Source organism: Labeo rohita, chromosome 17 (genome assembly GCF_022985175.1).
Source record: "Labeo rohita strain BAU-BD-2019 chromosome 17, IGBB_LRoh.1.0, whole genome shotgun sequence".
Lineage (NCBI taxonomy): Eukaryota > Metazoa > Chordata > Actinopteri > Cypriniformes > Cyprinidae > Labeo > Labeo rohita.
In genome coordinates this window covers 27886874-27908696 of record NC_066885.1, presented here as the reverse complement: position 1 = coordinate 27908696, position 21823 = coordinate 27886874, and the positions used below count along the sequence as shown (strand labels likewise).

Sequence of the window (21823 nt, the reverse complement as noted above, 5' to 3'; positions counted from 1 at the left end):
TTCTCCATGGAGTCCTAGCGAAAGAGGAGCCTCTCTGAATAGATGTGCATCTGCCCTCCTCTTACTTCTGTACAGACACCCCCAGCCTGCCTGCCTTCTCTCTGTTCCCATTCACACTCGCCCACATGCGCAGGCACTGCATGCTGACTGAGCTTCTGTGCATGCCAGTATAACACATTACAGTTAGTGCAAAACCAGCATCTCTTGAGATCTTATTTAATGGATCATAGTCCAATTTCATATGAAAGGATTCAGCCATAAAGGTTTTATCTACTGATGTACAACAAAAATAAGCTTCCAGACATGAAATCATAACATGTTTATGGTAATTTATGTGTTTTTGCCTGAACATCTGTAAACATCAGGCAAAAGTAAACTGAACAGCAATTGATGCTTTATTGCTAAGGACTGAAATATCATAAACATATCAAAAATCGTAAGCATACACATTAAAGTAGAGATTGATCTATATCTATCTATCTATCTATCCAAATTTATTTATTTATTTAATTACTTATTTAAATTATTTATGTCATTATATTTATTTATTTATTAAGTATATTTGTTTTATTTTTAACCTTAGGAATGTTCTTTGGCAGTTGTGTATGTCTGTGTGTTTGTTTATTTCATTGTTAACTTTTGCTTGAAAGGGTTGTTTTGTTTGTTTGTTTGTTGAACCCTTAGGAACTGTTTGTGCCAAAAAGGTTCTATTTATCAATTTATTTATTTATTTATTTATTTCCTCAGGAACTTTTTGTGGCAGAAATGTTAAATGTGTTTATTTATTTAATTTTTAACTTTAGAAACTTTTGTCAAAATGTTTATTTATTTTATTTGTAACTTTAGAATTTTTTTAGGCAAATATTTATTTATTTATTTATTTATTTGCTGAACTTTTTGTGTCAAAGAGGTTTATTTGTTTATTACATTTTTAACTTTAGAAAATAATTATTTACTTATTAATTTGTTTATTTATTTACCTCAGGAATTTTTTTGTTCAAAAATGTTCTATTTATTTATTTATTTATTTATTTTATTTTTAAGTTTATAAACTTTTACTCAAAATATTTATTTATTTATTTATTTACTTACGTTAGAAACTTTTTGTGCCAAAAAGCTTATTTATTTATTTACTTGCATCAGGAACTTTTTGTGTTAAAGATGTTTGTTTATTTGTTTGTTTATTAACATTTTTTTTAAACTTTAGAAACTTTTGTTTTAAAAGGATTATGTATTTATTTATTTACCGCAGGAACTTTTTTGTTCAAAAATGTTCTATTTGTTTATTTATTTATTTCATTTTTAAGTTTATAAACTTTTACTCAAAATATTTATTTATTTATTTATTTACTTACGTTAGAAACTTTTTGTGCCAAAAAGCTTATTTATTTATTTACTTGCTTGCATCAGGAACTTTTTGTGTTAAAGATGTTTGTTTATTTGTTTGTTTATTAACATTTTTTTTAAACTTTAGAAACTTTTGTTTTAAAAGGATTATGTATTTATTTATTTACCGCAGGAACTTTTTTGTTCAAAAATGTTCTATTTATTTATTTATTTATTTCATTTTTAAGTTTATAAACTTTTACTCAAAATATTTATTTATTTATTTATTTACTTACGTTAGAAACTTTTTGTGCCAAAAAGCTTATTTATTTATTTACTTGCTTGCATTAGGAACTTTTTGTGTTAAAGATGTTTGTTTATTTGTTTGTTTATTATTTTTTTTTTAAACTTTAGAAACTTTTGTGTTAAAAGGATTATGTATTTATTTATTTACCGCAGGAACTTTTTTGAACAAAAAAGTTCTATTTATTTATTTATTTTATTTCATTTTTAACTTTAGAAAAGTTTGTGGCAAAATATTTATTTATTTATTTACTTGCTTATGTCAGGATTTTTTGTGCCAAAAAGGGTTATTTATTTATTTATATCATTTTTAACTTTAGAAACTTTTGTGTCAAAAGATTTATTTACTTGATGATTTTTTTTCCAAAATATTAATTTATTTACTTAAGAAACTTTTATGTCAAAAGGATTACTTATTTATTTCTTTACCTCATAACCTTTTTTCCAAAAATATTTATTTATTTATTTACCTCAGGAACTTTATTTATTTATTTATTTACTTACTTTAGAAACTTTTTTGTGAAAAGATTTATTTATTTATTTATTTATTTATTTTATTTTATCCTCAGGAACCTTTTGTGCCAAAAAGGTTCGATTTATTTATTTACTTACTGACGTACTTTTTAACTTCAGGAGCATTTTGTGCCCACAAAAATTCAGTGTATGTCTATGTATTTTTAAAATTAACTCAAGATAATATAATACATTTAAATGATTAGTTTCAGAAATGTTTTGTGCCAAAACTTTCAGTTCATTCATTAATTTTCTGATCAAACCATCAGCGAAGACTGTTATTTCGAATGACGTCTAATTAATGAGAATTAAGGTCCTCGGTATTAAAAGCACACTTCTCTTCCTGTCACCTCTGATGCAGCTCAGATAACGTGGCTGATCTGAAAGTGTCATCGCCACATCAGCTCTGCTACATCCTCCTCCAGCAGTCAGCCTGAGCGATGCGAACAGCGGCCGGCTGTCATTCAGAGAATCAGATGTTTGCTGTCTGCGAGAACCTGCTCCAAATCTGCTGCCTGTTAGTTCACAATTTAAACTGGAATATCATTGCGTCGGACAGCTCTGTCTGTTATTATGATTTGTGGGTTCAGGTGTCTTGTTAAAATGAGCAGCAGTTTTCTCACAAAAGCCAAACATCTATTCATTCTCAAAATTGTCGGGGGCAGCGCAAATGTTTGCTTCCTTTGTCTTACGCCTACAGACGCAAAAATTTCTTGCCATTGTGTCGGTGCCGCTATTCACCAGAAAAAAAAAGTTAATTGCAGCTGTGGAAGACACAATACTTATATAACTCACAACAGAACCAGTTTTAGCAGAAATATAATCAAGAGTGATATTAAAAATAATAAAAAATAACAGATGCTATTGATAATAACAATGGAAAAAATTATTGGCATTTCAGCCATAACCATCATTATCAAGCTAGAAAATTGATCATTACATTCAATTACATTGTTAAATAAAGTGAATTCTTCATAGCAGATGGTAGACTATTTCGGCGGGTTGTTTGGTACCCCCCATCCCAACAGCCCCCTCCCTTTGTGCCCCTCTTATGCCCTCTGTGCCTTGCACGCCCACGCAGCGCCATGTTGGGATGGGTTCACAGCCCATTTTGTTTGCGTTGGCTTTGGTGTTGCGTGGGGGTTTGCTGACCCCTGCACACGACGATTAATCAAACGTCACTCTGTGATTTCTCCAAAACTCATTATTCCTTTTTTATAACACAACACGCCTCTGTTCAATGCGTTTTTTTGATAAACCGTCCCTTTAGGCCTGTACACACTTCCATCTGTATCTTTTTACTTCATTTACTTCAAAAAATCATTTCAAGTTGCTCAAACCTGATCATTTACATCATCAGTTGTTTTATTTACAAAAAAACAAACACTTAATTTTCTTAATTTGAAATTTATCATTTAAAAGTTTGTAGCTGGTCAGATTTGACAGGAAAAACAGTAATATTGTGAAATATTAGTTCCACCTAATGTAACTTTTAGTATATTTTAAAATGTACTATTTTCCTGGGAATTTTTTGGCATCATTACTCAGTTTTCAGTGTCACATGATCCTTCAGAAATCATTTTAATATACTGATTTAGTGCTCAAGAAACATTTATTATTATTATTATTATTATGTTGAAAACAGTTGTGCTGCTTAATATTTTTGGTGCAGACATGATTCTTTGGATGAACAGAAAGTTAATTTATTAGAAACAGAAATCATTTGTAAAGCTATAAATATATTTGCTGTCAACTTTCTAGCTGAATAACATTCATTCATTCATTTAAAAAAAACTTTTAAACATCTGTTAGAAAAAATGAGGAAGTCAGAATAGTTTTTCCTTAATTCTCAGAAAAAAAACCCTCTCAGAAATTCTCAGAAGAAAAAAAAAAAAAAACCCTGTGTTTTCACACACTTCAACATTGCACAATTCCATTTAGAGTTTAACACTTACCATTCCTGATGGCTGCGTTCTGCCGAACGTTTGTTTAGTTTTCATGACCAGCGCTGAGCTTTTCTTTCGTCCGGGGGCTTTCTTCTGCACGCCCCAACACAGACAACCCTGATAACATATAGTCCTCTACATCTGTAAGAGGAGGTTCGTATATGCTTTTCTATTCATTCGCAAACCAACCAAAAAACTGGACAATGCAGTTGTTCCCACCTCCAAACACCCTCACGATTGGAGCTGCTATGGTAATGAGTGAGATTTGGGGAGGCCAGCAGATTGGGCCGGAGAGCGTCTCTTCGAATCGGGAGGGGGCCGCCGTAGGTGTGAGGGTTTGCTTTAAGCGTGTTACTCTTAAGGCGTGGCGTCCCAAACAGCTGACCCTCTAGTGATGGAGGTCCGGAGCAACAGCAAGTCAGATGAGAGCGTTTTTGATTCCCAGAATGTTCCCAGAACAGGTTTTGGAGGTTTGTATTTGATTAGCCAGTAAAGTGTTCTTCAGAAAAATCCTTCAGGTCCCACAAATCCTTTGGTTTTTCAGCATTTTTGTGTATTTCCTTTCCAACAATGACTGTTTGATTTTGAGATCCATCTTTTCACACTGAGGACAACTGAGGGACTCATATGCAACTATTACAGAAGGTTCAAACAAGCACTGATGCTCCAGAAGAAAAAGTGATTCATTAAGAGCTGGGGGGTGAAAAATTTTGAATTTTTCTTATATCATATATATTTTTTTTAAATTCAATATTGCCCTTCAGAAGCGAAATTTAAATTCAAACAGTTTTCAATCCCCAACTCTGAATGCATCATTTTTTCTTCTGGAGCATCAGTGAGCATTTAAACCTAATGTAATAGTTGCATATGAGTCCCTCAGTTGTCGTCAGTGTAAAAAGATGGACCTCAAAATCATACAGTCATTGTTGGAAAGGGTTCAAACACACAAAAATGCTGAAAAACCAAACAATTTGTGGGAACTGAAGGATTTTTCTGAAGAACAGCAGACAGTTTAACTGTTCAGGACAAACAAGGACTCATGAGCAACTATTACTAAACACAGCTGTGGATCATTCAGATAACAACTCAGTATATATTAGGGGAACATTTTATGTTTGCTGGGAAAAGCCTGGACAATAACGTTGTCCTAAGTTTCAGTTTTGGTCACTTTTTTGATGTAAACACCTGACTGGAGAGTGATAAAGACCTCTGTGAGTCTCTTTCTCATCCATTAGATGTCTTTAATAGTCAAAAATGGGGAGAATTAAAGTCTGTGTAAAAGGGAATTCGGAGAATTGTCTTTGAACACTTTATAAATGTTAGAAATGTATTGCATATGTCACGAGTTGGTCAGTTAGTTAAAGTTGTCCAAATGAAGTCTTAGCAATGCATATTATTAATCAAAAATTAAGTTTTTATATAATTACAGTAGGAAATGTACAAAATATCTTAATAAGACATGATCTTAATATTCTAATGATTCTGGGCATAAAAGAAAAATCAATAATTTCCAACCCATACAATGTATTGTTGGCTATTGTTAAAAATATACCTGTGCTACTTAAGGTCATATATTTCACCTACCTGACCAGAAATGATAAGAAAAACATGAATGTTTTAAAGATTCTTGCCCTGAAATCCTGGTTCAGTTCCAACCACAAATGGCTTTTGATCATTTTCAGCAAACAGTAATCAGCAAAATATGCGAGTTTCATTCGGTTCAGTGACATTGTTTATGTTCAGTGCCGCTAATATGGCCGATTAATGATAACACTATAGTGGAGTTAACCGTTAAACAGTTTTTTTTTTTTTTACCATTTTTGTGTTCTTTTTTGTGTTTTTTGGAACTGAAATCATGTCTCCATGACGCAACAGAGCTACTGAGCATTGCCCCTCCATCAGTGATTGGCCCACTCAATCAGGAGTTACTGTCATTATCATCATTACTGTCACTCATTGTCATTAGTTACTACAGATGTCAGTTTGCTAGATAGCTGTGCCTTCATTACGTAAACGCATATTAGCTGGTTGTGAAAGTATACAAAACAGCTCGGTCTCCTTTAGCGTATTTGACAGTTGAGGCGGTACGTTTGCCGCGAGTGGGTGTGGTTTCGGCGACAACAGCGGACACGCCCCCAGTGTTTCTTCAAGATTTTGATAACGTATTTTATTTACTTTCATGATACATTTGTGACCCTGGACCACAAAACCAGTCTTATGTTGCACGGGTGTAATTGTAGCAATAGCCAAAAATACATAGGATGGGTCAAATTTATCGTTTTTCTTTTTATGCCAAAAATCATTAGGATATTATGTAAAAATATTTTGTACATTTCACACCATAAATATATCAAAACTTAATTTTTGATTAGTAATATGCATTACTCAGAACTTAATTTGGACAACTTTAAAGGCAGTTTCCTCAGTATTTTGATTCTTTTGCACTCAGATTCCAGATTATCAAATAGTTATATCTCAGCCAAATATTGTTCTATCCTAACAAATCATACATCAACGGAAAGCTTTTTTATTCGGCTTGCAAATAATGTATAAATCTCAATTTTAAGAAATTTACACTTATGACTGGTTTTGTGGTCCAGGGTCACATTTATCATTCAAATTTGGCCTCTCATTTAAAACTTGAAAGTTAGTCTAAGCTATTTACTTGATTTACTTACCTGCATTTTTATTAATAGAACTTTTTTTCTCAATTATCAAGCTATTTTATAGTAAAGGCAATTTGTTTGGGCATAACATTGCCATGACAGACCGATACACAAATGGTTTCACTGCAGGCTGGTCATTAAGATTTTGGCTGATATTTCAGAATCGCCATCCAACAGAATCGCAAAGAATTGCTTACATGCCTAGAGCTTGAGATGATACAGCAGCTAAATTACTGTTTAATCCACTGCCAGAGAACAAGGGACAGTCTGTAATTAACAATTAGGAAATGAAGCAGTATGTATATTATTTGTTTCATGTGAAACTGTGATAATGTCACAACTCTACCAGAATCAGTTGTTTATACTGGGTGTGCTATAGATTGTAATTTATTGAGTGTTAAGGTGGTTAAAACAGGACAAAGTGAATGTTGCACAGATGCTCACATATATACTTTATTTCTATATCAATATATATATATATATTTCAAATCTGTTTTAGTTGTAGTTTGCAACGTTGCAATGGTATTTGATCAATTAATATATAATTTTAACATATTCTAAGTAGATATAAGCATACAAAAATACCCCAGGCCAAGTATTTCTGAGTAAGAAGCTTCAGATTTTTTTTTTCACAGGGATCAGTGAACCCCCATCACGCAAAATTCCCCGTGCGTAGGAGGAAAGAGCAGGAAGATGGATGACCAAGCCTCTATAGTTTGATGGTATTGCCCATGTCATCACCAAGAAACAAAGACGGAAAGCAGCAGCATGGAGAGGATGGGGAGCGTGGATCATTAGATGAAAAATCAACACCAGCTGAAATACGAGTCTCGCTCTCATTGTCCATGACTTTGTCTCTATGCGTTTCATCTGTGTAAAAGTGGTGTGTTTTTGAATTTCATAACATAAATGATGGTTAATTTGATGTTGTTCATGTTATGTCTGATTTCAGATGTTCAGCCTTGTCCTGTTCAGCCAGCAGATATTGCTCAGGGCTCCTCAAATGATTCTTTAAACGGTCCAAGACCAAACATCCACCCCCAATGAGCACATGCTGGAGTACACATATTCAATAAAACCAGCCAATCAGAATACATCCTCTAGAAAATCAATACAAATATCAGATGAAAAGAAGCTAACAAGAACATTTTTTGTACTTCGTGCCAAGAATTTTGCATTTTACTACAGTTAAAGGGATAGTTCACCCAAAAATGAAACTTCTGTCATCATTTACTCACCCTCCATTGACTTCCACAGAATTGTTTCATACTATGGCTGTGTAATAGTAGTGTACATTTTAATATCCAAATTCAATGTGGAAGAATTTTTTCAAAAGTATGGTAATAGTTGAGTATGTCACAAAAATCTCAACCTTTTTTTATTTATTTATTTATTTAATTTTTTTTTAAATGTGTATTTCATTGACAGGCCCAGATGGAATCTGGAGAATTTTTCCTCACTTTTTTCTGCCCCATTTTAGGACAAAATAGACAGAATGGATTTATGGTGCGTTCAAGTCATGTCGGATAGATCGTATTTAGAAGCTGAACGAACATGAACGCCACCACAAAGTTGCCATTACGAGTGGAAGACTTGAAATTTTCTTTAAGCCCTGAGTTTCCGAGTTGGGGGCGTTAGTGAAAATCGTGTTGGATGCAGTCCAAAGATATTTTGAAGAATGTTAGTAACCAAACAGCTGACGGTAGCCATTGACTTCCACAGAATTGTTTTTCATACTATGGAAGTCAACGGCTACCAGCATCTATTTGGTTATCAACATTCTTCAAAATATCTCTGTTCAACAGAAGAAGGAAACTCGTACAGGTTTGGAACAACTTTGAAACTTGAAAAGTAATTGAGCTTTGTAACAGCTTTAAATTGAATTAATTTCACATAGGCTGATATTCTGATGAAAACATGTTTGTCTACATTTTTCTCACTGTAAGAGTGGGCGTGGCCATTTGTAAATGTTGTGTCTGGCTTCTAATCTTACCTGCCTCCAGCTATTTTTAGCTGTACAAAACAGCTCGTTGACCTTGATATTGCAAACTGGTGCGTCTTACAATATTATTTTAATGTATTATCTTAATTATGAGTTTCACCGTTTACCGCACCTTATAATTCTTCTCCTTTAGTGTCACATGATCCTTCAGAAATCATTTTAATATGCTGATTTGATGCTTAAGAAACATTTGAAGAGTTCATTTGCAAAAACGGATAACGGATTTATTCTTTTTCAAAAATCATGTTTTTATTGTGTTTGTTAGCTGTATTTTTTTTTTTGTGGTTATTATTATTTAATCGAAACAGCCCAACTGCAGTTTTATTGATATTACTTGGAATGCAGAATAAAAAACATGATTTTTGATAATTAAAAAAAACGTAGTTATCTATTTTTGCAAATGAACTATTCACTTCTTATTATTAATCTTGACAGTTTTCAGGAATCTTTGCTTTTAGCAGCATTTATTTATTATTTATTTATTTATTTATTTATTTATGTATTTATGTATGTACACTGTCATTGAAAAGTTTGAAAAGTGATACATTCTTCTCAACATAAAAGTGGGCGTGGCCATTTGTAAATGTTGTGTCTGGCTTCTAATCTCATCTGCATCCAGCTATTTTTAGCTGTACAAAACAGCTCATTTTGCTTGATATTGCAAACTGGTGCGTCTTACAATATTATTAAGTTGGCTTGAGAAAGCATCATGCTAGTAACTTGCTAATCATGCTAGAAACATGCTAGTAACTTGCTAATCATGCTAGTAACATGCTAGTAACTTGCTAATCATGCTAGTAACATGCTAGTAACTTGCTAATCATGCTAGAAACATGCTAGTAACTTGCTAATCATGCTAGTAACATGCTAGTAACTTGCTAATCATGCTAGAAACATGCTAGTAACTTGCTAATCATGCTAGAATCATGCTAGTAACTTGCTAATCATGCTAGTAACTTGCTAAGCATGCTAGTAACATGCTAATCATGCTAGAAACATGCTAGTAACTTGCTAATCATGCTAGTAACATATTAGTAACTTGCTAATCATGCAAGCAACATGCTAGTAACTTGCTAATCATGTTAATAACATGCTAACAACATTCATCTATCTATCTATCTATCTATCTATCTATCTATCTCTGACAGCCTTCAAAACATCCAAACTTTAACCTTTTAAAACTACTTTAGAATTCAAACTATTTCAGACTGAAAACCATCAAACTTAAAACTTTTTAAAACTTATACTTCTTAAACTTAATAAACTTTTCAAACTCTTTAAAACTTTTTGTTCCGGCTTTCTTAAGCCAACTTAAAGTTTGTCTTGACGAACTTTTTTTATCTAGTTTTAATGTATTATCTTAATTATGAGTTTCACCGTTTACCGCACCTTGTAATTCTTCTCCTTATTTCCTCATAGCAGCTAATGAACCGGAAGTCTCATCCAAGGCTTACTTCCGCGTTGAAGAAAAATGTAGATAAAACAAGGAATTATTTATAGTTTTAAATGTACTTTTAAATAGTACTTTAGTGCTGCTTTAGAGTTACGCCTATCAGATAATGTGCCTGAGTACCGTATCAGTGATTTTAGAGACTCTCTCTGTGACGAAAAGAACTGTAACGCACTGCTGCTCATCTAAACAACAAACACTCTATAGTATATGAACACATGAGGCCGTTTTCTTATCAGTTTCTGTTTTGTCTGTGCGTGATAAGAGATTCATGACGTGTCTGTGTTGTCCAGCAGATGGCGTCACACACTGTGAGGTCACACTTCCCTTCTCGAACACGTGTCGCGTCACTTCAAACGCGCTCGTGAAGTTGCGCAAGGTGTTCGGTCAGTGCTGCTGTTAGTCTTGAGGTAAACATTGGGAAATCTGTCAGACTGCTGGACGAAATAGACATGGAAGTCATGGACAGCCCTCTAAATCAGGTAAATACGGTGTGTCTGTTGTGGCTTTACGTATTTAAACTTTTAAATATGCAAAACAGGCCCCTCCATATGCGTTTATTGTGGGTGACAAATAGTAATTTGTTACTCCGTTATGTCAAAATGTATTTGTGAACATGAAAGTCATAAATGTCAATTAATATAGGCTTTCCATTAATGTATGGTTTGTTAGGATAGGACAATATTTGGAGTCTGAGGGTGCAAAAAATCAAAATATTGAGAAAATCGCCTTTAACCCTGGTGAAAAAACCAGCATATGCTGGTAGGTAGGTTTTGATGCTGGTTTTTGCTGATCATGTTGCTGGTCAAGGACCAGCTTAAACCAGCATCAAAACGTACCTAACCAGCATATGCTGGTTTTTTCACCAGGGAAGTTCAAATGAAGTTCTTATAAATGCATATTACTAATCAAAAATTAAGTTTTGATATATTTACGGTAGGAAATTTATAAAATATCTTCATGGAACATGATGTTTACTTAATATCCTGATGATTTTTGGCATAAAAGAAAAATCGATTATTGTGACCCATGCAATGTATTGTTGGCTATTGCTACAAATATGTGCTACTTAAGACTGGTTTTGTGGTTCAGAGTCACATTTAGGAATAAAATAATATAAAGAAATATGCAAAGAGGTGAAGATTGACATGTTTCTCGTAAACTAAATCATGACTGGTTTGCAGCATTTTCTCTTTTAGAGTTATAAAATGCAATAAGTGTCATCTGCTATTTTGGACTCCAGTGTTTTAACAGTCACCGCTTTAAGACTCAAGCATCTTAAGTAGGCCTATTTAAATCCTGTATTTTCCCAGAAAGCTTGACAGTTGTCTCTTCTGCAGGCCCATCATTATGGACGAAAGGCTGATCAGTTGGTGGCAAAAGAAAAATTTGAGGAGGCGATTTTATGCCATAGTAAAGCAGCAGGTAAAAGAAATTAAGTTTGTTTGTTCTCCCGCTTCAGAGCAACCACACATAATAAACTAGGATAGCATGAAGATAAAATAAGGGAGTGAATGAGTCTGTATTTGTTTTTTTTTCTGCTTAGAGCTGCTGACAGAAGCCTCATCAATGACACAGAGTGAACAGGTAAGACGGCATGTTTATGACAGACGGGTGTGACTCCATTCCAACAGTCTGGCATGTGTGAATCGTAGGCCATGCCTTTGAGCAGTGTAATAGTAGTGTACATTTTAATATCCAAATTCAGTGTGGAAGTATTTTTAAAAAGTATGGTAATAGTTGAGTATGTCACAAAAATCTCAACTTTTTTTGTTTCTTTTAAATGTGTATTTTATTGACAGGCCCAGTTGTAGAAAAAATAATTTTTCCTCGCTTTTTCTGGCCCATTTTAGGACAAAATAGGTACAGTAATATGTTAAAAATATGTTTCAGATTCTACTTTCAGGACATTAGTTGGGCCATGGAGTGCAAAGAAGTAACCTGATGTTCAATAGTTTGGATTCTGTAAGATTTTCATTATTACTATTTATTTATTTTTTAAAAATATGTATAAAAGAAGTCTCTTCTGCTCACCAAGGCTGCATTTATTTGACTAAAAATGCAAAATAGTAATATTGTGAAATATTATTATAATTTAAAATAATATTATAAGTGTTATAATTTAAAATTTAAAAATATTTATTCCTGTGCTGACAAACATGGTCCTTCAGAAATTATTTTTATATGCTGATATGATGCTTAAGAAACGTTTGAAGAGTTTTTTTCATTTTCATAAATCATGTTTTTTATTGTGTTATGTTTTTATTGTGTTTTATTGTGTTAGTTAGCTGTATTATTATTTTTTCTGAGTTAATATTATTTAATCAAAACAACCCAACTGCAGTTTGATTGATATCACTTGGAATGCAGAACAGAAAACATGATTTTTGAAAATTTTTAAAAACATGGTTATCTGTTTTTGCAAATGAACTATTCATTTTTTATTATTAATCAGTTTTCAGGAATCTTTGCATTTAGCAGCATTTATTTATGTATGTATTTATTTATGTATGTACACTGTCATTGAAAAGTTTGGGATCAGTAACATTTTGAATGTTTTTTTAAAGAAGTTTCTTACTGTTAAATATTATTATAATGTAAAATACTGTTTTTCTACTTTAATATACAGTAAAATGTAATTTATTCCTGTGACCAAAGCTACATTTTCAGTATCATTACTTCAGTCTTCAATGTCACATGATCCTTCAGAAATCATTTTAATATGCTGCTTTATTATCAATTTTGAAAACCGTTGTGTTGCTTAATATTTTTTGGAACCTGTGATACTTTTTTTTTCAGGATTCTTTGATGAATAAAAAGTTTAAAAGCGCAGCATTTATTTAAAATAGAAATATTTTTTAACAATATACATTACCGTTTAAAAGTTTGGGGTCAGTAATTTTTTATTTATTCTTTTCTTGAAAGAAAATAATACTTTTATTCAGCAAGGATGTGTTGAATTGATAAAAAAGTGATAGAAAAGACTTATATATTTTTGACTAAATGCTGTTCTTTCTAACTTGTTATTCATCAAAGAATCCTGAAAAAGTATTACAGGTTCCAACAAAATATGAAGATAATAAATCAGCATATTAGAATGATTTCTGAAGGATCATGTGACACTTAAAACTGGAGTAATGGCTGATGAAAACTCAACATATAATTTTACAATATATTAAAATAGAAAACCGTTATTTTATATTGTATGTGTGTATGCATGCATGCATGTATTTATTACAACAATGTAAAAGTCTTCAGTGTCATTTTTGATCAATGTAATGTGACTTTGCTAAATAAAAAAAAAAGTCCTTAAATTAGAAGTCCACTTCCGGAACATCAATTTACAAATAATGTACTCACCCCCTTGTCATCCAAGATGTTCATGTCTTTCTGTCTTCAGGCGTAAAGAAATTATGGTTTTTGAGGAAAACATTTCAGGATTTTTCTCCATATAATGGACTTCATTGGTGCCCCAATTTTGAACTTCCAAAATGTAGTTTAAATGCAGCTTCAGGAAACTGAGGAAAAAGGGTCTTATCTAGCGAAACGATTGGTCATTTTTTTCGGAAAATACAAATTTGTATACTTTAAGCACGAAAGCTTGTGTAACACATGCTCTGGGATGCGCGTTTACGACGCTATGCACTATTGAATCATGTCGAAAGGTCAACTACAGACCCAGTGTTTACAAAGCGAACGCACAAAGACTAAGAAAGTGCAAGTAAGTCAAACGCTGTTTACAAACAAAAAGGTACAACGATGTCGGATGATTCTGAAGTTGTAGGACAAAAATAAGATGGAGTTTTTCGCCATACTCTACCTTTTTCAGCCGGAATACACAGACGATGAACTTAGACATGATTCGTAGTGTCGTGGACGCGCATCCCAGAGCCTGTGCTTAAAGTATACCAGTTTTTATTTTTCAAAAAAAATGGCCAATCGTTTCGCTAGATAAGACCCTTCTTCCTCGGCTGGGATCGTTTAGAGCCCTTTGTAGCTGCATTTAAACTACATTTTGGAAGTTCAAAATCAAGGCACCAATGAAGTCCATTATATGGAGAAAAATCCTGAAATGTTTTCCTTAAAAAACATCATTTCTTTACGACTGAAGAAAGAAAGACATGAACATCTTGGATGACAAGCATGAGTAAATTATTTGTAAATTGTTGTTCTGGAAGTGGACTTCTCCTTTAAACATTCACCAGCTTCCTGGTACAAATACGTAACGTTCAGGTATAAAATGTTACTTTGAAGTGACCACAGTAACATCTGTATCTTAACCAAAAATGTTGCTTTTTCAGTGCTTCGAGATGGATCTGCTTTTTTTATTCACTAATGTTTTCCAAAGTGCATTTTGTCCATACAATAGCAGCACCACTTAATCACTTGCAATTGTTCTATTGAAATAGCTTTTAAATGCCTGTTGTTTATATAAACATTATATCAACATAATCTGAAAAGCCTAAATGGATTCTTTAATAGTATTCTATAAATTACATTTGTGTTTTAAAGTAATCCGAACAGTCAAGTAATACATAATATCTGTCATCTTCAACGTTATTGCTCACAGTAATGTACTTCTCCTGAATCAGTACTGTACTTTCTAAGCTATTGTGAATGAAACAGAACACTTGTTCTGTTGGTACACGTTTGTACTCTTTTCTTTCAGAGCAAAGACGCTCTTGTAAAGCCCAGCCAACATTTAAACCATTATTTTGATTCCTTGTCAAGGTCCGTCTTTCTTTAGAGCTGCAGAGAGACAGACATCTGCAGCAGCAGCGACTGATCAGGATGAGCTGCAAACAGGCTAAACTCAAAGGAAACCTCCTGCTCAGCCCTTCAAAACACAGCTCAGCCCTGATAACACAGTGTACCAATCCAACAGCCCTCCAAAGTCCTCCGCTCGGCTGGAAGGCTGCCAAAGATGACAAGACTCGGCTGGAAGAGCAGAGCACTGCCATCGCTGACCTGTGGAAGCTTGTGGCGGTTCTGCTGGTGGAGAACAAACGCTTGCTGGAGGAGCATGAGAAACTGAAGGCAGAGAATGCTAGTTTGAAGAGAGACCTATATGAGGAGCATCAGAGCCCTCCGGCTTCTATAGATCAGCCTTCGACGCTGGGGATGAGGCTCCTGGATGTGCCTCTTGACCTCCAGCAGGAGATCCAGCTGCTGTTGGAGATGGCAAATGAGAGCTAGACCTGCATCCACCTACAGCATCACTCAAAAGATTGGAATAATTATGATTTTTTACTTGGCAAAGCTGAGCTCAGTCAGCCCCAACTTTTGGGTGGTGTCATAGTTTCCACAAAAATAGTAAGAAGCAAAATCTATTTTCAGCATTGATAATCAAAAATGTTTCTTGAACAGCAAATCAGCATATCAGAATGATTTCTGAAGGATTGTGTGACACTGAAGACTGGAGTAATGATGCTGAAAATTCAGCTTTGTCATCTCAGGAATAAATTACATTTGAATAAATATAAAAAATTGAAAGCTCTTTTAAATTGTAATTTTTACAATATTTTTCAAAAACAAAATATTTTAATTATTCCAACTTTTGACTTTACTGTGTGAATTGTAGTTTCAACTGTGTTAGATCAAAGCCTGTTTCCACCAAAAATAAGTAGTCAAATAAGTCAGAATGTAGTCCAAAAAATAATTCAGAATTCAGATGTGAATTTGCAATTCAGAGAAATTATGTCAATTGTGAGATATAAACTCACAATACTCGCAAATAAAAAAAGACTGTTCTCAGACTTGCAAATTTATATCTCACAATTCTGACTTTATAACACTTTTTGTGAGTGATATTGAGTTAATTCGAAATTGTAAGATATAAACTTGCAATTTTGAGAATATATCAGTCGTTTTATTCCCTCAAAATTGTTGCGAGTTTGTCTCGCAATTCTGACCTTTCTTGCAATTGCAAGTTTATATATCACAATTCAAATTTTTTTTTTTTTAGCAATTCTGACTTTTTTTTTGTCAGAATTGTGAGTTCGTATCTTGCAATTTTGACTTTTCTTCTCCAATTTTGACTTTTTTCACAAGATATATACTCACAATCATGAGAAACTGCGAGATATAAACTTGCAATTGCGAGAAAAGTCAGAATTGCGAGATACAAACTCAAACTGCAATTGAAGTCAGAACTGAGATATAAACTTACAGTTCTCACAATTAAAAAAAACTGATACATTCTCAGAATTGCGAGTTTATATTTCGCAGTTGTGACTTTTTCTCAGAATTGCAAGTTCATATCTCACAATTCTGAATTTATAACATTATTGCAAGTCAAGTCGGAATTGTAAGATACAAACTTGCAATTTTGAGAATATGTCAGTCTTTTTTTCACCTCAAAATTGCAGCGAATTTGTATCTCACAATTGACTTTTCTTGCAATTTCAGGTTTTTATCTCAATATCTTACAAGTCCAACTTTTTTCCTAGCAATTCTGACTTTTTTCTCAGAATTGTGAGGTAAAAACTCAGTTCTGACTTTTTTCGCAAATTGCCTTTTTCAAATTTTGACTGTTCTTCTCACAATTGCAAGTTTATATCTTGCAATTATGACTTTTTCCACAAGATATGTACTCACAATCATGAGAAAAAAAAGACATAACTGCAAGATATAAACTTGCAATTGCAAGAAAAGTCGGAATTGCAAGATACAAACTCACAATGTGAGAAAACAAGTCAACTGCGAGAAAAAGTGAGATTGGCGAGATACAGACTCAAAATTGCGAGAAAAGTCTGCAAGTTTTTAGCTCGCAATTCTGACTTAATTTCTCAAGATTATGAGTATATATCTCTGAATTGTGAAGAAAGTCATAATTGCAAGATATAAACTTGAAGAAATGACAAAACTGCAAGACAAGAACTTGCAATTTATGGAAAACATGAGAACTGTGAGTTTTTACCTCAAAATTGACTATTTCTCACAATTGAGAGTTTGTATCTCACAATTCTGAGAAAAAAGAATTGCAAGAAAAAAAGTTAGAATTGTGAGATAAACTTGTTGCGAGAAGAAAAGTCAGAATTGCTAAATACAAACTCGCAATTTGAGAAAAACGTGAACTGCGAATTTTTACCTCACAATTCTGACTTCATTTCTCATGATTGAGTTTCTATCTCACAATTCTGAGAAAAATGCCAGAATTGTGAGGAAAAAAAGTTGTAACTGCGAGATATAAACTTGCAATTGTGAGAAAAAAAAAAAGTCCAAATTGTGAAATACAAAACTCGCAATTTTGAGAAAAAAAAAAAATCAGAACTGAGTTTTTACCTCACAATTCTGACTTTATTTCTCACATTTGTGATTTTATATATAATATATTTGACTTTATATCTTGAAAATCACACCACAATTACAAATGTATACTTAACGGTTTTGACTATTTCTCAGAATTTCAAATTTATATCTCACATTTTTAACTTTATAACATGCAATTGTGAGTTTATATCCTTGACGTATTAAATCAGAGAAAAAAAAAAAAACAGACTTGCGAGTTTGTACCACGCAGTTCTATAAAAAAAAAAAATCATAATTGTAAGATAGTGTCGCAATTACCTTTTTTAATGTTTTATTCAGTGGTGAAAATGGCGTCCATACAAAGCTGTCTTATTAACACAGCTGTTACATTCAGGAATGTTTTTCCCCACAGAACACTACCTTTGCATCATTTTTGTTGAAGCTGGTTATTATTGGCATTACACTGACAATGTATAACAATTTTGTATTAATTTCTCCTTTTGTGGTCTGAAAAAAGAAAGGGCATACAGTATTAAAACAACACCAGGATAAGTAAAAAAAAAAAAAAAAAAACTATCCCTTTAGATAAAAACCTAGAAAATCGACTACATTTTTAATGGCTGTGAATGGGTCACACAAACAGTCATGACAGGCAAGTCAATTTTGATTATTCCATTTTTAATGGAAAATGTAAAACATCTCTTTAACTTCAATGTACATACAGTAGCAAACAACACGTACAGCAAATAAAGCACACCATGTTATAGAAAATCATAATTAATATATATTTATATATGTATATTCTGCTATTTACATATTACATTTCAGCTGAAAATTTCACACAAGATCTTTTCTGTTTGAAACAAACACATGATAAACTGCAATTCTTTAATATTCTCTCTCTGCACAGTGAATATTTGCCAAACTGTAAATAATTTAATGTTGCTTATACATAATAAAACCTGTCAGTTTGGCAGCTGCTGATGTGATGGAATGCTGCTATGATTGTGTTGGAATCACTGCTCTCTCCAACCGTCCAAAACACAGCATGACAGCACGGTGAACACTTCGCAGTGCAAGAACTACTGATACAGAACGTGTCGCGAATCATTATCGCTTTTGGAAAAACGTGTATTCGACAGTGTCGCTCTTTCTAATGGCAAGTGGAAGTGATGGGCTTTGAAGTTCATTGCACCTGTTTGGAGAGCACAGTGTACTACTTTTATCCCTGTTTGTCATACCTCCACCCCTTCGCTTCCTGTCCGTGCAGGAAGACATGATGGGGAAGTTCAAACAAAGAGCATAAAATCAAAGAGAAGACAGTGACATCATAGAGGAAGTCACAGAACCTTGCAGAGTGGCCAACTTTACTGGAATCAAGCGTAAGAACAGACGTTTCTTCCTGGAGAATCTTGGGATTGTCTTTATGCTCCAAGGATTTGGACAGCGGAGGAGGAGGAAATGCACTGTCAGGACTCCTCCTGTTTCACATCGTCTGTGATCTTCTCCTTCAAATGGTTCCTCAATGTGGCTATAGCATCTTTCACAGAGTGATAAAAGATGTTCTTCACCTGAGCAGAGAAAGCAATGTTATGTTGGCCCGATGAGATTTCACCGGAATCTAAATGATTAACAAAATAGGTCGCTAGTAGTTACCTGGAGTTTGTCTTCATAGTTCACTTGGTCTTTGAGAGGGCGGAGCTCTTGGGTTAGGTAATAGGAGTTGTGCGCATGTTCAGGGGACACAAAGTCCACATTCACTTGGATGCAACTGTGCAGATTCATCACCTAAAAACACACAGCATGTTTAAAAACTGAACACCTGATGGAGCTCAGGACAGAATTCTTCAGGAGGATGCAGCTGGTAAAGTGAGTGTGGTAATGCACCTGGTGCAGAGCTCCAGCAGGGATGATAACAGCATCTCCATGGAACTGGAGGAGTGTGCGGCTCTCTACGCCGTATTCATCCTGTAACCTCTGCCTCAGCCTGGGGCTCAGATACCAGCCGCCCTCACGCAGGGGGTCGGCATCACCGTCCCACTCTGAGTCCGAGTCTGCCTCTGGATCCGCTTCAGCCTGCTGCTCAGCAGCGACCTGGAAACACACACAGAAGCATGAATATGTAGATGAAAATACAAAGCTATGTCGTCTTCAAAGCAATGAAAGCTTTAGGAGCATAAACAGGGAGAACAACAACGGGCCCAAGACCGAGCCTTGTGGCACACCATAGTGAACGAGCGTTATATCGCACAACTCATCCGTTTCAGGCAAGTAAATAAGCTCATAAGCTTTACGTGATCAAGCAGTGCAGTACCTTTTGTAGAAACTCCTGGATCTTTTGTAGGTCTTTACTCATGTAGATGTGCCACAGAGCACCTGGCGTCTCATTAGGGTCTTTCAGTCGTTTCTTTACACTCTCATCCAGAACTTCTCCTTCCAAGAGCTTTAATACCCCTATCACAAAAGGTTTGACAGCCAAATTAAAGCAATCTTACACAAAAGTTATTGCTCACAATATTCCATAAAAGCTCTTATGGTGGCATGTTAAAGGACACTAGTACATTTTTTATTTTAGCAATTTCCAAGACTGTGTAATCACATACTGCACTAAGCCTGAGTGGCAAATTCTAGTAAACAAAAACATTTTTATTTTCATTAACCAACATTCAAAATGGCTTTAAAAGAGGTGTTTTGGCAGCAATCATCTCACAAGAAATCAAGGAATGATTTTGTATTGAAGTGAAACTATTGAGTGTTGAGTCATCTTATTTTCAAAATCCATATACAGGATGTTTTTGCATCCAGATCTGCCTCCCTTACAGAGCAATTAATGCTAAATAAATTAAGGCTAAGGCAGTTGAGGTCAGGAGTTTACACATACCTTGCAGAATCTGCAAAATGTATATTATTTTACCAAAGTAAGAGGGATCATACAAAATGCATGATATTTTTTATTTAGTACTGACCTGAATAAGACATTTAACATAAAAAATGTTTACATATAGCCCACAAGAGAAAATAATAGTTGAATTTATAAAAATGACCCCATTTGAAAGTTTACAAACACTTAATTCTTAATACTATGTAATTGCCTGCTGTTCTTCAGAAAAAAACTTCAGGTCCCACAAATTCTTTGGTTCATTTGTGTATTTGAATCCTTTCCAACAATGACTGTATGATTTTGAGATCCATCTTTTCACACTGAGGACAACTGAGGGACTCATATGCAACTATTACAGAAGGTTCAAATGCTCACTGATGCACTAGAAGGGAACATGATGTATTAAAAGCCGAGGGTGAAAACTTTTAAATTTGAAGATCAAGGTAAATTTAACTTATTTTGTCTTCTGGGAAACATGTTAGTATCTTTTGTAGTTTCAGAAGAGCAGTACTAAATGAAAAAAAAGATATTTAGGCAAAATAAGAAAAATGTACACATCATCATTCTGTTCAAAAGTTTTCGCCCCCCAGCTCTTAACGCTTTGTTTTTCCTTCTAAAGCATCAGTGAGTGTTTGAACCTTCTGTAATAGTTGCATATGAGTCCCTCAGTTGTGCTCAGTGTGAAAAGATGGATCTCAAAATCATACAGTCATTGTTGGAAAGGGTTCAAATACACACCAAAGAATTTATGGGACCTGAAGGATTTTTCTGAAGAACAGCAAACAGTTTAACTGTTCAGGACAAAGAAGGGACTCATGAACAACTATCACTAAACAAAAAAAAAGCTGTGAGCAATCCAGGTAACAACACCGTATTAAGAATCAAGTGTATGTAAACTTTTGAACGGAGTCATTTTTATAAGTTCAACTATTATTTTCTCTTGTGAACTACATGTAAATGTCTTTTATGTGAAATATCCTATTCAGGTCAGTACTAAATTAAAAATAACATGCATCCCTCTTATTTTGCAAGATATATGTAAACTTTTGACCTCAATTGTATCAATGCCAAAATTGTACATTCATGTACAAGTACCTGCTTTAGATGGGGCTCCGTTTCCTTTGGCCACCCCGGCATATACCAGAATACTCATGGTGTCTGAGATTTCAACATGTAGATTGCTGGTCCCGAAGTCTTGTTCTGGACATGTTGTTACACCTGAAAAAATATTGGAACATAAGGTCCATTGCATAACAAAGAGCACAACAGCACTGTCAGTGTGGACAGGAAAGAAAGAATACCGTGGGCGCAGCAGAGGCGAGGACCAAGGTCGGGTCGAATGAAGAAGGAGGGCAGATGTGAGGCCAGGTTCAGATGTGCCTCTGGGTCTGTGTACTCTGGTATGGGCAAAGACTTCATCACATCGTGATATCTGAAGTGGGTGAAAGCATTACATCATCAAATTGCTTTGTCTCAAAAATAGTT

The 21823-nt window shown here is 34.1% G+C and overlaps 2 protein-coding genes across 2 annotated transcripts in view; one reads left to right on the top strand and one right to left on the bottom strand.

Annotated features, from left to right (window-relative positions):
- The first annotated feature begins 10565 nt into the window (after positions 1-10565).
- nrbf2a (nuclear receptor binding factor 2a) lies at positions 10566-17702 on the top strand. Its single transcript, XM_051132798.1, has 4 exons — positions 10566-10688; positions 11547-11631; positions 11753-11793; positions 14938-17702. Exons 1-4 carry the CDS (start codon positions 10659-10661, stop codon positions 15400-15402), a joined length of 621 nt encoding a protein of 206 aa, XP_050988755.1. The 5' UTR covers positions 10566-10658; the 3' UTR covers positions 15403-17702.
- Positions 17703-18114: 412 nt separating this feature from the next.
- Positions 18115-21823, bottom strand: part of jmjd1ca (jumonji domain containing 1Ca) — an 84626-nt gene continuing 80917 nt past the window's right edge. Inside the window, 6 exon segments of the mRNA XM_051132795.1 lie at positions 18115-19028; positions 19114-19245; positions 19345-19551; positions 19772-19911; positions 21434-21556; positions 21640-21770. Coding sequence (XP_050988752.1) covers positions 18927-19028; positions 19114-19245; positions 19345-19551; positions 19772-19911; positions 21434-21556; positions 21640-21770 — 835 coding nt within the window. The 3' untranslated portion in view covers positions 18115-18926.

Excerpts from the sequence above, each read along its gene's own strand:
- nrbf2a (XM_051132798.1), top strand. The coding sequence starts at position 10,659 with ATGGAAGTCATGGACAGCCCTCTAAATCAG. Across the intron at positions 10,689-11,546 it reads TGGACAGCCCTCTAAATCAG|GCCCATCATTATGGACGAAA; the intron begins GTAAATACGGTG and ends TCTCTTCTGCAG. Across the intron at positions 11,794-14,937 it reads CAATGACACAGAGTGAACAG|GTCCGTCTTTCTTTAGAGCT; the intron begins GTAAGACGGCAT and ends TTCCTTGTCAAG.